Here is a 14,274-nt window from a genome sequence, read left to right as displayed (position 1 = left end):
ATCCGAATCTGGTTTCACTCCAGCTGACTGCTTGGAGATTGAACGCTTGATCTTATCGAAGCGAGGGTTCTCAGATTCTGTTATCGATACTCTTGTTCAGGCCAGAAAGCCTGTAACTAGAAAGATTTACCACAAAATTTGGAAAAAATATATCTGTTGGTGTGAATCTAAAGGATTCCCTTGGGACAAGGTTAAGATTCCTAGGATTCTATCCTTCCTTCAAGAAGGATTGGAAAAAGGATTATCTGCAAGTTCTCTGAAGGGACAGATTTCTGCCTTGTCTGTGTTACTTCACAAAAAGCTGGCCGCTGTGCCAGATGTTCAAGCCTTTGTTCAGGCTCTGGTTAGAATTAAGCCTGTTTACAAACCTTTGACTCCTCCTTGGAGTCTCAATTTAGTTCTTTCAGTTCTTCAGGGGGTTCCGTTTGAACCCTTGCATTCCGTTGATATTAAGTTATTATCTTGGAAAGTTTTGTTTTTAGTTGCTATTTCTTCTGCTAGAAGAGTTTCAGAATTATCTGCTCTGCAGTGTTCTCCTCCTTATCTGGTGTTCCATGCAGATAAGGTGGTTTTACGTACTAAACCTGGTTTTCTTCCAAAAGTTGTTTCTAACAAAAACATTAACCAGGAGATTATCGTACCTTCTCTGTGTCCGAAACCAGTTTCAAAGAAGGAACGTTTGTTGCACAATTTGGATGTTGTTCGCGCTCTAAAATTCTATTTAGATGCTACAAAGGATTTTAGACAAACATCTTCCTTGTTTGTTGTTTATTCCGGTAAAAGGAGAGGTCAAAAAGCAACTTCTACCTCTCTCTCTTTTTGGATTAAAAGCATCATCAGATTGGCTTACGAGACTGCCGGACGGCAGCCTCCTGAAAGAATCACAGCTCATTCCACTAGGGCTGTGGCTTCCACATGGGCCTTCAAGAACGAGGCTTCTGTTGATCAGATATGTAGGGCAGCGACTTGGTCTTCACTGCACACTTTTACCAAATTTTACAAGTTTGATACTTTTGCTTCTTCTGAGGCTATTTTTGGGAGAAAGGTTTTGCAAGCCGTGGTGCCTTCCATTTAGGTGACCTGATTTGCTCCCTCCCTTCATCCGTGTCCTAAAGCTTTGGTATTGGTTCCCACAAGTAAGGATAACGCCGTGGACCGGACACACCTATGTTGGAGAAAACAGAATTTATGTTTACCTGATAAATTACTTTCTCCAACGGTGTGTCCGGTCCACGGCCCGCCCTGGTTTTTTTTTTTTTAATCAGGTCTGATAATTTATTTTCTTTAACTACAGTCACCACGGTACCATATGGTTTCTCCTATGCAAATATTCCTCCTTAACGTCGGTCGAATGTCTGGGGTAGGCGGAGCCTAGGAGGGATCATGTGACCAGCTTTGCTGGGCTCTTTGCCATTTCCTGTTGGGGAAGAGAATATCCCACAAGTAAGGATGACGCCGTGGACCGGACACACCGTTGGAGAAAGTAATTTATCAGGTAAACATAAATTCTGTTTTCTTCTGCTCGCTGAGTTTCTGAGCTTTCTGCTTTACAATGTGACTCTCCTTATCTTATTTTCCATTCTGATAAGGTGGTCTTACGTACCAAACCTGGTTTCCTTCCTAAGGTTGTTTCTAATAAGAATATTAATCAGGAAATTGTTGTTCCTTCATTGTGTCCTAACCCTTTTCTCTTGTAAGATGTATCGAGTCCACGGATTCATTCTTACTTGTGGGATATTCTCCTCCCCTACAGGAAGTGGCAGAGAGAGCACCCACAGCAGAGCTGCCTATATAGCTCCCCCATTAGCTCCACCCCCAGTCATTCTCTCTGCCTGCTTAACTGCTAGGAAGGGCAAAGAGGAGTGTGGTGACAAAAATGTTAGGTTTTTATTTTCTCAAGCAAAAGTTTATTTTAAATGGTACCGGTGTGTACTATTTACTCTCTGGCAGAAAAGGGATGAAGATTTCTGCAAAGAGGATGATGATCTTAGCACTTTGTGACTAAGATCCACTGCTGTTCTCGCAAGGGCTGAAGAGTACAGGAACACTTCAGTTGGGGGAACAGTTTGCAGGCTAAACTGCATTAAGGTATGTTCAGTCTATTTTTTTCTAGACAGACTGTTATTTCTAGAAAAGGCTGGCAATATCCCCATGAGGGGAAGGGTAAGCTGTATTCAGACACTTGGATAGGAATTTCAGCTTGTATGAAAGGCTCATTAGTTACTGGTGACACTGTTAGGAAAAAACGTTTTTGTTTATTCAGTGAATGATGCAATTCTAAAGTTTTTTTGAAGGGACTAAAGGGGTAATTGTGGCTTGTTTTTGAGTTTTCTAACCCACATGGTTAATTTAGAGACACTCTAGTGTTTGTCTGTTAGGCCTCAAAACATTGAGTGAGGTGGGAGGGGCCTATTTTCATGCCCCACAAATTGTTCTGAAGGGCAGGTAGGAGCCACAGCAGAACTGTGGCAAAGTGCTGAAAGTCTTTTTTACTGGTTTTGATGTTTTTTCAATCCGGTTTTGCCATTAAGGGGTTAATTGTTTATTTGCATAGCTGTGCAAAGTTACTAAGGCTATATGATACTACTGTAAAAAAATTTGTTATATTTACTGCTTTTTTACACTGTTTTGCAGAATTTGTGCAGCTTTTTTTCATTTAAAGGCACAGTACCGTTTTATTTCTAAGTGTTATTTACTTTGATTACAGTGTTTTCCAAGCTTGCTTGTTACATTACTAGCCTGTTTAACATGTCTGACACCAAGGAAAATCCTTGTTCAATATGTTTGGAAGCCATTGTGGTACCCCCTCTTAGAATGTGTCCCAATTGTACTGGTATGTCTGTAAACTATAAAGAACATATATTAGCACTTAAAAATAAAGCAATGGATGATTCTCAGTCAGAAGTAAATGAGGGTTTAGCATCTAGCTCTCCCCAAGTGTCACAACCAGTAACGGCCGCACATGTGACGCCAAGTACCTCTAGTGCGTCAAATTTTTTTTTTTTACAAGACATGGCAGGACCTTCTAATCCAAGGTCTGTTCACGCATCCAAATCTAATTTCTCTGCGTCTGACTGCTTGGAGATTGAACTCCTGATTCTATCAAAGCGTGGTTTCTCTGAGTCGGTCATTGATACCCTGATTCAGGCTAGAAAGCCTGTCACCAGGAAGATCTATCATAAGATTTGGCACAAATATCTTTATTGGTGTGAATCCAAAGGTTACTCGTGGAGTAAGATTAGGATTCCTAGAATATTGTATTTTCTCCAAGAAGGATTGGAGAAGGGATTATCAGCTAGTTCCTTAAAAGGACAAATATCTGCTTTGTCTATCCTTCTACACAAACATCTGGCAGATGTCCCAGACGTTCGAGCATTTAGTCAGGCTTTGGTCAGAATCAAGCCTGTATTTAAACCTGTTGCTCCGCCATGGAGCCTAAATTTATTTCTTAAAGTTTTTCAAGGGGTTCCGTTTGAACCTATGCATTCCATGGATATTAAGCTTCTATCTTGGAAAGTTTTGTTTTTAGTAGCTATCTCTTCGGCTCGAAGAGTTTCTGAGCTATATGCTTTACAGTGTGATTTCCCCTTATTTTCCAGGCAGATAAGGTGGTTTTGCGTACCAAACTTGGGTTTCTTCCTAAGGTTGTTTCTTATAAGAATATCAATCAAGAGATTGTTGTTCCTTCACTGTGTCCTAATCCTTCTTCAAAGAAGGAACGTCTGTTGCACAATCTTGATGTGGTTCGTGCTTTAAAGTTCTACTTACAAGCAACTAAAGATTTCCGTCAAACATCTTCATTGTTTGTTGTTCTGGTAAGCGGAGAGGTCAGAAGGCTACGGCTACCTCTTTCCTTTTGGCTGAAAAGCATCATCCGTTTGGCTTATGAGACTGCTTGCCAACAGTCTCCTGAAAGAATTACTGCTCATTCTACTAGAGCTGTGGCTTCCACATGGGCTTTTAAAAATGAGGCTTCTGTTGAACAGATTTGTAATGCGGCGACTTGGTCTTCGTTTCATACTTTTTCCAAATTTTCCAAATTTGATACTTTTGCTTCTTCGGAGGCTATTTTTGTGAGAGAGGTTCTACAAGCAGTGGTGCCTTCCATTTAAGGTCCCTGTCTTGTCCCTCCCTTCATCCGTGTCCTAAAGCTTTGGTATTGGTATATCTTACAAGAGAACATAATTTATGCTTACCTGATAAATTTCGCTTGTGATGTATTGAGTCCACGGCCCGCCCTGTTTATTAAGACAGGCATATATATTTTTATTTTTAAACTTTAGTCACCGCTGCACCCTATAGTTTCTCCTTTTTCTTCCTAGCCTTCAGTCGAATGACTGGGGGGTGGAGCTAAGGGGGGGGCTATATAGGCAGCTCTGCTCTCTCTGCCACTTCCTGTAGGGGAGGAGAATATCCCACAAGTAAGGATGAATTCGTGGACTCGATACATCACAAGAGAAATAAATTTATCAGGTAAGCATAAATTATGTTTTTCTAAGGAGCGTCTGCTACATAACTTGGACGGGGTTCGTGCCCTGAAGTTTTACTTGCAGGCGACTAAAGATTTTCGTCAATCTTCTTCCTTATTCATTGTTTTTTCTAGAAGATGTAGGGGCCAGAAAGCTACAGCTACCTCCTTTCTTTTTGACTGAAGAGTATCATCCGTTTGGCATATTAGACTGCTGGACAGCAGCCTTCTAAAAGAATTATGGCTCATTCTACTAGGGCTGTGGCTTCCTCATGGGCATTTAAAAATGATGCTTCTGTTGAACATATTTGCAAGGCTGCAACTTGGTCGTCTCTTCACACTTTTTCCAAATTTTCCAGATTTGATACTTTTGCCGCCTCCGAGGCTGTTTTTGGGAGAAAGGTTCTTCAAGCAGTGGTGCCTTCCATTTAGGTTCCTGTCTTGTCCCTACCTTTCATCCGTGTCCTATAGCTTTGGTATTGTATCCCATAAATAAGGATGAAATCCGTGGACTCGTCATATCTTGTAAAAGAAAAGGAAATTTATGCTTGCCTGATAAATTTATTTCTTATACGATATGACGAGTCCACGGCCCACCCTGTCATTTCTAAGACAGGTCTTTATTTTTGTTAAACGTCAGTCACCTCTGCACTTTGGCTTTTCTCTTCCTAACTTTGGTCGAATAACTGGAGTAGGAGGGAAGGGAGGAGCAATATATACAGCTCTGCTGTGGTGCTCTTTGCCTCCTCCTGCTGACCAGGAGGTGTAATCCCATAAGTAAGGATGAAATCCGTGACTCGTCATATCGTAAAAGAAATACATTTATCAGGTAAGCATAAATTTCCTTTTTATTGTGCTGCTACTTAGTATCTGGCTTTACCCCTCCAGTTGATGTGCCTTTTAAACAACCTCCAACATATGTTTCTGTGTGTGTGTGTGTGTATATTCAAGGGATATAGAAGGTTACTGTTGCAAGGCACACTGAATAGCAAACTGCAAAAAAAAAAAACAGAAGGTGAAGCTGAAGGGGCACTCGGAGGTGGTCACAATGACAATGAGCAATAGAGTAACCAGGGCAGAGAGGAAGCAGCAATCGGGACAAGTCAGTGCCAGCATCATATGGGCATAAACGCAGTGGGGGTCATTCAGTCTCTAGGGAGGAACAATTTCAGTGAATCAACCCCCAGGACAGGAGATGAGGCAGTTCCGTACCATAAATGAAAGGTTTGACGATCAGTCCTAGCTATACTGACTGTGTAGTTTATGGGATTAGTCCCCAATATACAGATTGAAAAAGCAGTTTGAATATAGGAGCACTATTCGTGCACATCATAGAACGAGGGCCAGGGTCCATTAAGAGGGGTCATATTTAAATTCAGAATAAAATCAGCTCATTCCATACTTTGACAAAAATGTAATTTCTGTGTTTTGCAATGAAAGTATTGTTAGGTGTTGATAGCAAAGCTAATGACTCCAGGAGCCTGCTGAATTTGTTAAGCAGGGATATGTAATTTCTGTTTTTACTTACTGCAGAGAGTGATGTGCCGGAGTGCCCCCCTACGTTAGTAGTTAAAGAAGAGGTTGCGGTAGATGTACGTGGAGAGTCTGGTGATGCAACCGTGTACGTGAAGAAGGAACGTGCTCTCAGCCCCGAGCCTTGCACCAAGATGACCATGCGGCTGCGTCGGAATCAGACCAATGCACAGTTCGTAAGTATTTTGTTTTCTGTCCTATTAATGTCACTTAGTTTACCTGTAGTGTGCACTCACCAATGTACCAATTATAGGTTGAATCTTATGTTTGCCGAATCTGTTCCCGGGGAGATGACGATGACCGTTTATTGCTGTGTGATGGCTGTGATGATAATTACCATACATTCTGCTTGCTGCCCCCTCTCCCTGAGCCTCCACGTGGGATCTGGCACTGCCCTAAGTGTGTCATGGCTGTAAGTAGTGTTCTGAGTTGGCATTTGGAACATTTAGAGAAGCCAATATCAGTACTATACACTCAGATAAAGCAGTGTTTTTAATTATCTTTATTAACCCGAAGATATAACTAAAGGTTTAGTGAATTATTTAGGGCATTCACTATTGGCTTATTTCTAAATGCTGTATAAACTTCTACCTCCTATAATGTGACTTGTGTAGCCAGAAAAGTGATCTATAAGGTGACACTTACTGATAGTTATTGGGGTAAAAAAAATGTTTTGCAATATTGAAAAGGTTAATATCCTCTTTTCTCATTTTAGAGTCTTAAATCAAATGTCTGTTTGTTTTTAAAGTGAGTGTTCTCTAAGTGAAGTGATTTAAATATTTGATAGGAATGTAAGCGTCCTCCAGAAGCATTTGGATTTGAGCAGGCAACAAGAGAGTATACTCTGCAGAGCTTTGGAGAGATGGCTGATGCTTTCAAAGCCGATTACTTCAATATGCCTGTACATGTGAGTGCTGCCCTCTTGTGGCAATTTTTCATTGTTTTCCATCGTGTGTTGTTTTTGCAGCAGTTGTGCTAATTGTCTAATCTTCATCTCTAGATGGTACCTACAGAGTTGGTAGAGAAAGAGTTCTGGCGTCTTGTAAAGAGTATTGAGCAGGATGTTACGGTGCAGTATGGAGCAGATATTCACTCCAAGGAGTTTGGAAGTGGCTTCCCCATGCTCGGCAAAGGAGAACTGACGCAAGATGAGGAGGTGGGAACAGTTCTGCTATTGTCAAACAGATTATATGCCCTGAAGCTCTGCTAACATGCCATGTTTGTCTTTCAGGCGTATGCCACGAGTGGCTGGAATCTGAATGTCATGCCGGTTCTGGAACAGTCTGTCCTGTGCCACATAAATGCAGACATCTCTGGCATGAAGGTGCCCTGGCTGTATGTAGGCATGGTGTTTTCTGCATTCTGCTGGCACATTGAAGACCACTGGAGCTATTCTATTAACTACCTTCACTGGTTAGTATCCACATGTGGCTTTCCGTGCATTCAGTAAAACTTGTGTTAGCTGCTAAAGGAGACACGTAATGGAGGAGGGGGATACTTTTTTAATTTTTGTAGGGAGTTTTGCAATACAATAAATACATTCAATAAATGTGTAAAGTATAAAATATATGTTTTAAAATTAGACCATTCAGTGAGAGAGACAACCAATTTGATTCCCCAAATTATTATTTGTTTTTAATTATTATTCACTTAGATAATTTCTCTCACATTCATGACTGCAAGTCCCCTTTATTTGCTCCACTGGTAAATCCTAGCGTTTCACTAGCAAACGCTAGCATTTACTATCGCTTTAATACTGATTCGCGATGCATAGGGTTTTTACGCAGTAGTAACAAGTCATCTCTTCATGTGCTTGTACAATGGCAGTGAGAAGTGTTCTCTGTAATAGGGGTTTGCACTCAGTTCTTAATGGGGTTTGGTTACTGATATGTAAGGCTGAGCATAGTTTTCTAATGAAGGACACATCTCCCCCTGGGGTTGAGTGGCTTTATTACAGTGGCATTATACTCTTGCTTTGTCCATATTTTCCTCCCCCGAAGGTAGGAGGAACTTAACCTTTTTGATACTGTTTTAAAACATCATTATTTTTTTAAATTTTATTTAAAAATGAAATTAATCATTTTGTCCCCACCAGTATGTCAATCCTCTCTGCCTTTGTCTTAAGTCTGGTTTTTGTTTTCTAAAAAAAAGTCTTTATTTAAAACCACAATTATTACCTTTCTGATTTCAGTACTATGTATACAAAAAGGTTAAAATGATGTAGAACTACCGTTTTAGGTTGCATGTATAAGATGTATTATGACAAGTAAATATTGAGTACTTGACAGAAGATATTATTTAATCTTAGTCACATCCCCTCTCCAAGCTGTCCCATTTTACATATGAAAATATACTAATCTGAAATCCATACTATTGAGTTTGAATAAAGAGTTTTGTAACTCTAGCTTAAATGTTAGTCTTGCTGGTCATACCCTCAGGTTCTTTGCTGTATGTATACTGGAAACCTATAGCTCAATCTAACAGGCTATGGTGTATATGTTTCAATTGCACTATTTGTACACTGTGCAGGGGGGAGCCCAAGACTTGGTATGGCGTTCCTTCATCATCGGCAGAGCAGCTGGAGGATGTAATGAAGAAGTTAACCCCAGAGTTGTTTGAGAGCCAACCAGACCTCCTGCACCAGCTGGTCACCCTTATGAACCCAAACACCCTTATGTCACATGGTGTACCGGTCAGTACTTTGTACCTGTTATATATGCAATGCATCCACTTGAACAATGAGCGGCTATGCACCCATCACATGGTTTAATAACCTGTAAAATTCTGTCCTCTTCAATCTTCTCTCACAAGCATATTTTTTGGCAGGTGGTGCGAACCAATCAGTGTGCGGGAGAATTTGTAATAACATTCCCTAGGGCATATCACAGTGGCTTCAACCAGGGATACAATTTTGCAGAAGCTGTCAACTTCTGCACAGCTGACTGGGTGAGGAATAGCTCCAAATATGCAGCAGAAAAGCCATAATTTCAGTTTTTGTCACACTACTTGGTGACACCAACCTTATATGAAACTCTTTCTTCTGTACCATCAGCTTACTGCAGGCAGAAAGTGCATTGAACATTACAGGCGTTTACGCAGATACTGCGTATTCTCACATGAGGAACTAATGTGCAAGATGGCTGCCTGCCCGGAACGCCTTGACCTGACCTTGGCAGCTGCTGTGCACAAAGAGATGTTTTTGCTAGTGCAAGAAGAGCGCCGGCTGCGTAAATCTCTACTTGAGAGAGGTGTCACTGAGGCAGAGAGGGAAGCCTTTGAGCTGCTTCCAGACGATGAACGACAGTGTCAGAAGTGCAAGACCACTTGTTTCCTGTCAGCATTAGCTTGTTATGACTGCCCTCAAGGTCTGGTGTGTCTGTACCATATTGAGGACTTGTGCCAGTGCCCGCCAGCTCGTCAATATCTCAGGTGAAGCTCTGCTTGGGCTTATTCAATTTACCAGTTGGGTGCTAAATTAAAAGTTTAGGAAAAAACAGATGAATAGTATTGCATCTGGGCCATTTATTTGCGAATACCTGGCTAATGTGCCACTTCTGCCCTGATTCTTAGGTATCGCTACACTTTAGATGAGCTGCCGGCCATGTTGCACAAGCTAAAGGGCAGAGCGGAGTCTTATGACAGTTGGGCTAGTAAAGTGCATACGGTGCTGGAAGTTGAAGATGGTAAAAAGAGAGGTGAGTGCAAATGTGTTTAGACTGCTAAGGGATTGCATTTTATATAGTACAAACTATGATGAGTAGAAGGGTCAGAATTGGAGGTTAACAGGACTGAATGTTTACATTTAAGTGGAACAGAGGGAAGGGAACATTGAGAAAATGTGCAAACTTCAAAAGAACCTGCACAATTAGGCTGTATCTTATCTGAAGGTCACACAATTATTTTCTCTTAATGTCTCTATTCATCTGCCAGGGCTGGAGGAGCTGCGCGTGCTGGAAGCTGAAGCTGTGGAGAAAAGGTTCAATGAGAATGAAGTGCTGCAGAAACTAAAGAGCGAAATCAAAGAAACTGAATTGTGTATTTGTGAGGCCAATAAAGTTCTATGTAACTCCCAGCCTGCAGGGTTTGTATAACTCCAGTTTCTAACCTTTTCCATAGTTATTTGCTTCATTTAAAATGTAACTCCTTTACCCATTCAACTCCCGTTCAGTTTAAACCTAATAATAAACTGAAAACTATTTCAGAAGTAAAATGTGCTACTTATTTAGAAGCCAATCTAAACCTTTCACAGATGCGCCACATATAAAAGGAACCACTTACTAGTCCTTACTCAACCTATTCATTTTTTTTTTTAAAGAGAGCATAAGCAAGCTGTTGACCTTTTAACTTGTCTTCCCTCAGTCTAATTCAGCCTTTTTCTCCCACTTAGGAGTGGTGCTTCAGTATTCTCGCTGGACGGACTGCACAAACTTATAAATAGAATCCGTTCACTACCCTGTATTGTTTCCGAATTGCCACAGCTTCAGGTAGCTGGATGTTTAACTTGTGCTTCTGTGTAGTGCTTTCATAAACTGTATGTAAAGTCTAACTTTTTTCCTTTTGCTGTTCAGGATTTAGAGAGGCAGGCTGAGAATTTACAGGATGAAGCTCAGAAGTGCCTGCAGACTCATCCAGAAAATGCTACCAAGCTGCGCGGAATGCTGGAGCGTTGTCGGGCTCTGGCTGTGGAGCTTCCAGAAGCATTGCAACTGGAGAAGCAGCTGCGTCAAGGAGGGTGGCTGGAACGTGTTCGAGTGGCTCTGGGTACAGGGCAGCCTGGCACACTGCAAGAGATGCGAGAGTTGCTGTTGGAAGCAGGGGATGTGGCAGAGAGTCCTGCAGTAGAGAAGGCACGAAGTGAGCTACAAGAGCTAATTTCTATTGCTCTGCGCTGGGAGGAGAAGGCACAGATGTGTCTTGAGGCCAGGTGACCAGTTTGTTTTATTTCAGTTCTCTATTTCTTTCTTGCCGTTTAGTATTCCTCTTGAATCCAAACCATTTCACTTTCAGACAGAAGCACTCTTCTGCAATGCTGGAGGCCATTATAAAGGAAGCAGAGCATATTCCTGTGCAGCTCCCCAACACTACAAGTTTAAAGGAGGCTCTGTGCAAGGCCAGGGCCTGGAGTGCAGACGTGGAGGAAATACAGGTAATGAACACATCAGCTTAAAGGGACAATGTACCCTTAATCTTTCTCACCGTTTAAATTTATTCCCATTAATCCATTTTACCTGCTGGAGTGTATTAAATTGTTTACAAATAGCTTCTTTGCCTTTATTTTGACACTCGCAATAGCTGATTTTGCCTATGGTATCCCTATTTAAACTAAAAGATTCTAAAGTTAAGTATATGCTATGGAAAAGTGATGTAAACCTAGCTAGCAAAAGAAATTACACTCCCAATGACGGTTGGGAAAGATAAGGAATAAGGTTAATTTTCAATTGTTCTTTAAGTATTGGGCTTTGGTTTACAGACATAAGATCTCCTTATTTTATTACTTTCTGTATATTATTTCCATGCAAGCTCAACCCATTTTAATGGTTTGTGGTTTCAACAAATAAAACCAGCTATGATATACAAAATTAAACCTAAAGAAGCATTTTTTCATACATGTTATACATATATTTCTTTGCAATGGCCTGGAGTGTCAACAAATCCATTCTAATAGTGGGAAGTCAACTCCTGGCCACCAGGAGGAGGCAAAGAACACCTCAGCAGAGCGGTTAAGTATCACTCCCACTTCCCATAAACCCCCAGTCATTCTTTGCCTTGTACATCAGGAGGATGTGGGAAGGTGGTGTCTGAAGATATTTAATCCTTTAATGGGTACTTTTCCCTGCAAGCAAGAATTGGGGCTATGCTGTGTCCATGTAATTCTCTTTAGTAAGAGTAATGGTGGCTTTTAGCAGTTAGAAGACAGTGAGGTAGTCCTTTCTTACCTTCTAACATTTATGCTACCCCTCTATAGAAAACCAGGGTTGGTTACTCTGTTTTTCTTTTTCTACAGGACCCTGTTAAAGGTCGGTTGCGTCTGTCATACCTGAGAAGCTGTTTCCTGCCCTGCAGCTGGAGCCACAGGTAAGTGCTTCCCCTTCTAGGTGAGAAGGTTTCAGCACTATGGGGGTTAATACCCTCAGTGGACTCATCATGGGACAGAATTATCTCTATGTGGAGATATACTTGAGGGCAACTCTGCCAGGACACTGTATTTGCTAAGGGCTTAATAGTGACTGATGGAGATACAGGTTACTGATTTTAATGAGGCTGGCAATGAGGGGTATTTCCCTATGGCTATTTATTATTTGCCCTCCTATCATCCTTTGTGAGGGGTATGTTTTGTGCAACAACATCTTTTGTAATCTGCGGTTTTTATTTATATTCAGCCACAGCGCAGCGTATCTCGCATGCTTTTTCTATGTGGCGCAGATAAAAAAAAAATAAAAAAATTCCATTGTAGTCACGGATTACGACTGCGCTACTAGAATAGTTTGATCTGGAGACTGCTAAAGATCCACAAAAGACTTGATTGTTAGTCTGCAACTATCTTAGTCAGTGAGATATTCAATCTGGTCACCGGAGTGGTAAATCCTCAGCAAGACTGAGGTATAGCAGTGACATTAAATTTTGGTGTTAGAAATCTGGTGATACATTTTTTTAAAAAATGTATTGGGTTTGAGAGTATAAACAAATATATTTGAAATCCCTTCCTGTTTGTATTTGAGATTTACTTTTGGGAACCAATTTACAACGTTATGGATCCTGATACTAATTTAGCCTGACAAGTGTTTATATAGCTTGGAGGCTAAGATTATTCCTCCTGTGCAGTTTTGCTCCAGATGTTTAAATATGATGCTATTGTCTAAAGATTAAGATGCCTTCTGTTGCTCAGGTTAATGTTGTCTATACTATGCCTCAGCTTTCCCCTCAAACTTCCCAAGCCTTAGCAGTTTCACAAGCAGTGCCCTGTGTTCTTCTTAACCATTTCTTGGGGGTGTATATTTACCAGGAGATTTTGCTGTGCAACTGACTTCTGCAGCTTGGTCTGCCTTACCTATTGCTGGTAAGAGAGAGAGAAAATGTGAACATACCGAATACCAAGAGTTCTGATTCTGCCAAGGCTGCGTTAGTCTGTTATCTGAGGAGGATCATTCCTCAGTGGTTTCTGAGGGTGAGATCTCCATTTTTTTAATCTGCTGTTGCTAGTACAGCAGACTCAGATGAGGTAAATTTTAGATTTAAGCTTGAACACCTCTGTTTTCTTTTGAAAGAGGTTCTAGTTACGTTGGAGGACTCTTAAGAGGGCTAATAAACTTAAGAGTTTTTGATGTCAACCCTACATCTGTGGAGGTATTCCCTATTCCAGATTGCATGTCTCCCATTATAACTCAGGAATGGGAAAAGCTGGGTGTTCATTTCTCACAGTCTGTTTTTAAAAAGATGTTTCCTGTTGCTGACTCTGTGCGTGACCTTTGGTGCACTGTGTCTAAGGTAGAGGGCGCTATATCCACTCTAGACAAGAGAACCACTATACAACTTGAGGATAGTTCTTCCTTTAAGGACCCTATGGATAAGAAACTGGAAGCTTTCTTAAGAAAAATGTTTCTTCATCAGGGTCTACGATGGCAACCAGTTGCTAGTATTGTGACAGTTGCCGGTGCAACTCCTTATCCGATCTAATTTCGGAGGAGACTTCCATAGAGGAGATCAGGATAGGATCAAGGCATTACATCTGGCTTTATCTGTGATGTCAGCATGCAAGATGTTCGTTTTGGGGGCCATGATTTCTAGCTTTGCTGTTATAGCTCACAGAACTCTGTGACTAAAGTCTTGGTCTGCGGATGTAACATCCAAGTCCAAACTTCTGTCTTTGCCCTTTTAAGGGCAAAACTTTATTTGGTCCTGGTCTGGCTGAGATTATTTCCACAGTTACTGGTGCAAAGGGAGCCTTTTTACCCAAGGACAAGAAGGGTAGACCTAAGGGTCGGCAGAATTCCAATTTTCGTTCCTTTCGCAACTTCAAGGGAAGTCATCTTCCTCTTCTTCCAAGACTGAGCAATCCAAGGCCTCATGGAGGTCTAGTCAACTATGGAATAAGGGTAAACAATCCAAGAAACCTTCCTCTGAGTCTAAGTCAGCATGAAGGGGTCGCCCCCAATCCAGTCTTGGATCAAGTAGGGGGCAAACTTTCCTTTCAGCAGGCTTGAATTTGCGAAGGCCCAGATCCTTGAGCAGTGGGAGTAGTCTCCCAGGGATACAGGATAGGGTTAAAATCTTGT

The 14,274-nt window shown here is 41.3% G+C and overlaps 1 protein-coding gene across 2 annotated transcripts in view; it reads left to right on the top strand.

Annotated features, from left to right (window-relative positions):
- The window catches only part of KDM5C (lysine demethylase 5C), a 249,125-nt gene that overhangs the window by 144,320 nt on the left and 90,531 nt on the right, over positions 1-14,274 (top strand). For both annotated transcript variants that reach the window (XM_053695364.1, XM_053695363.1), the window contains 13 exons: positions 6,002-6,177; positions 6,255-6,413; positions 6,789-6,908; positions 7,002-7,157; positions 7,233-7,414; positions 8,531-8,693; positions 8,828-8,947; positions 9,054-9,430; positions 9,572-9,696; positions 9,932-10,082; positions 10,389-10,485; positions 10,570-10,925; positions 11,009-11,147. In XM_053695364.1, coding sequence (XP_053551339.1) covers positions 6,002-6,177; positions 6,255-6,413; positions 6,789-6,908; positions 7,002-7,157; positions 7,233-7,414; positions 8,531-8,693; positions 8,828-8,947; positions 9,054-9,430; positions 9,572-9,696; positions 9,932-10,082; positions 10,389-10,485; positions 10,570-10,925; positions 11,009-11,147 — 2,321 coding nt within the window. The remainder of the gene's footprint in view (positions 1-6,001; positions 6,178-6,254; positions 6,414-6,788; positions 6,909-7,001; positions 7,158-7,232; positions 7,415-8,530; positions 8,694-8,827; positions 8,948-9,053; positions 9,431-9,571; positions 9,697-9,931; positions 10,083-10,388; positions 10,486-10,569; positions 10,926-11,008; positions 11,148-14,274) is intronic.

The sequence above is a fragment of the Bombina bombina genome, chromosome 12 (genome assembly GCF_027579735.1).
Source record: "Bombina bombina isolate aBomBom1 chromosome 12, aBomBom1.pri, whole genome shotgun sequence".
NCBI lineage: Eukaryota > Metazoa > Chordata > Amphibia > Anura > Bombinatoridae > Bombina > Bombina bombina.
This window is presented reverse-complemented; position numbering and strand designations above follow the sequence as displayed.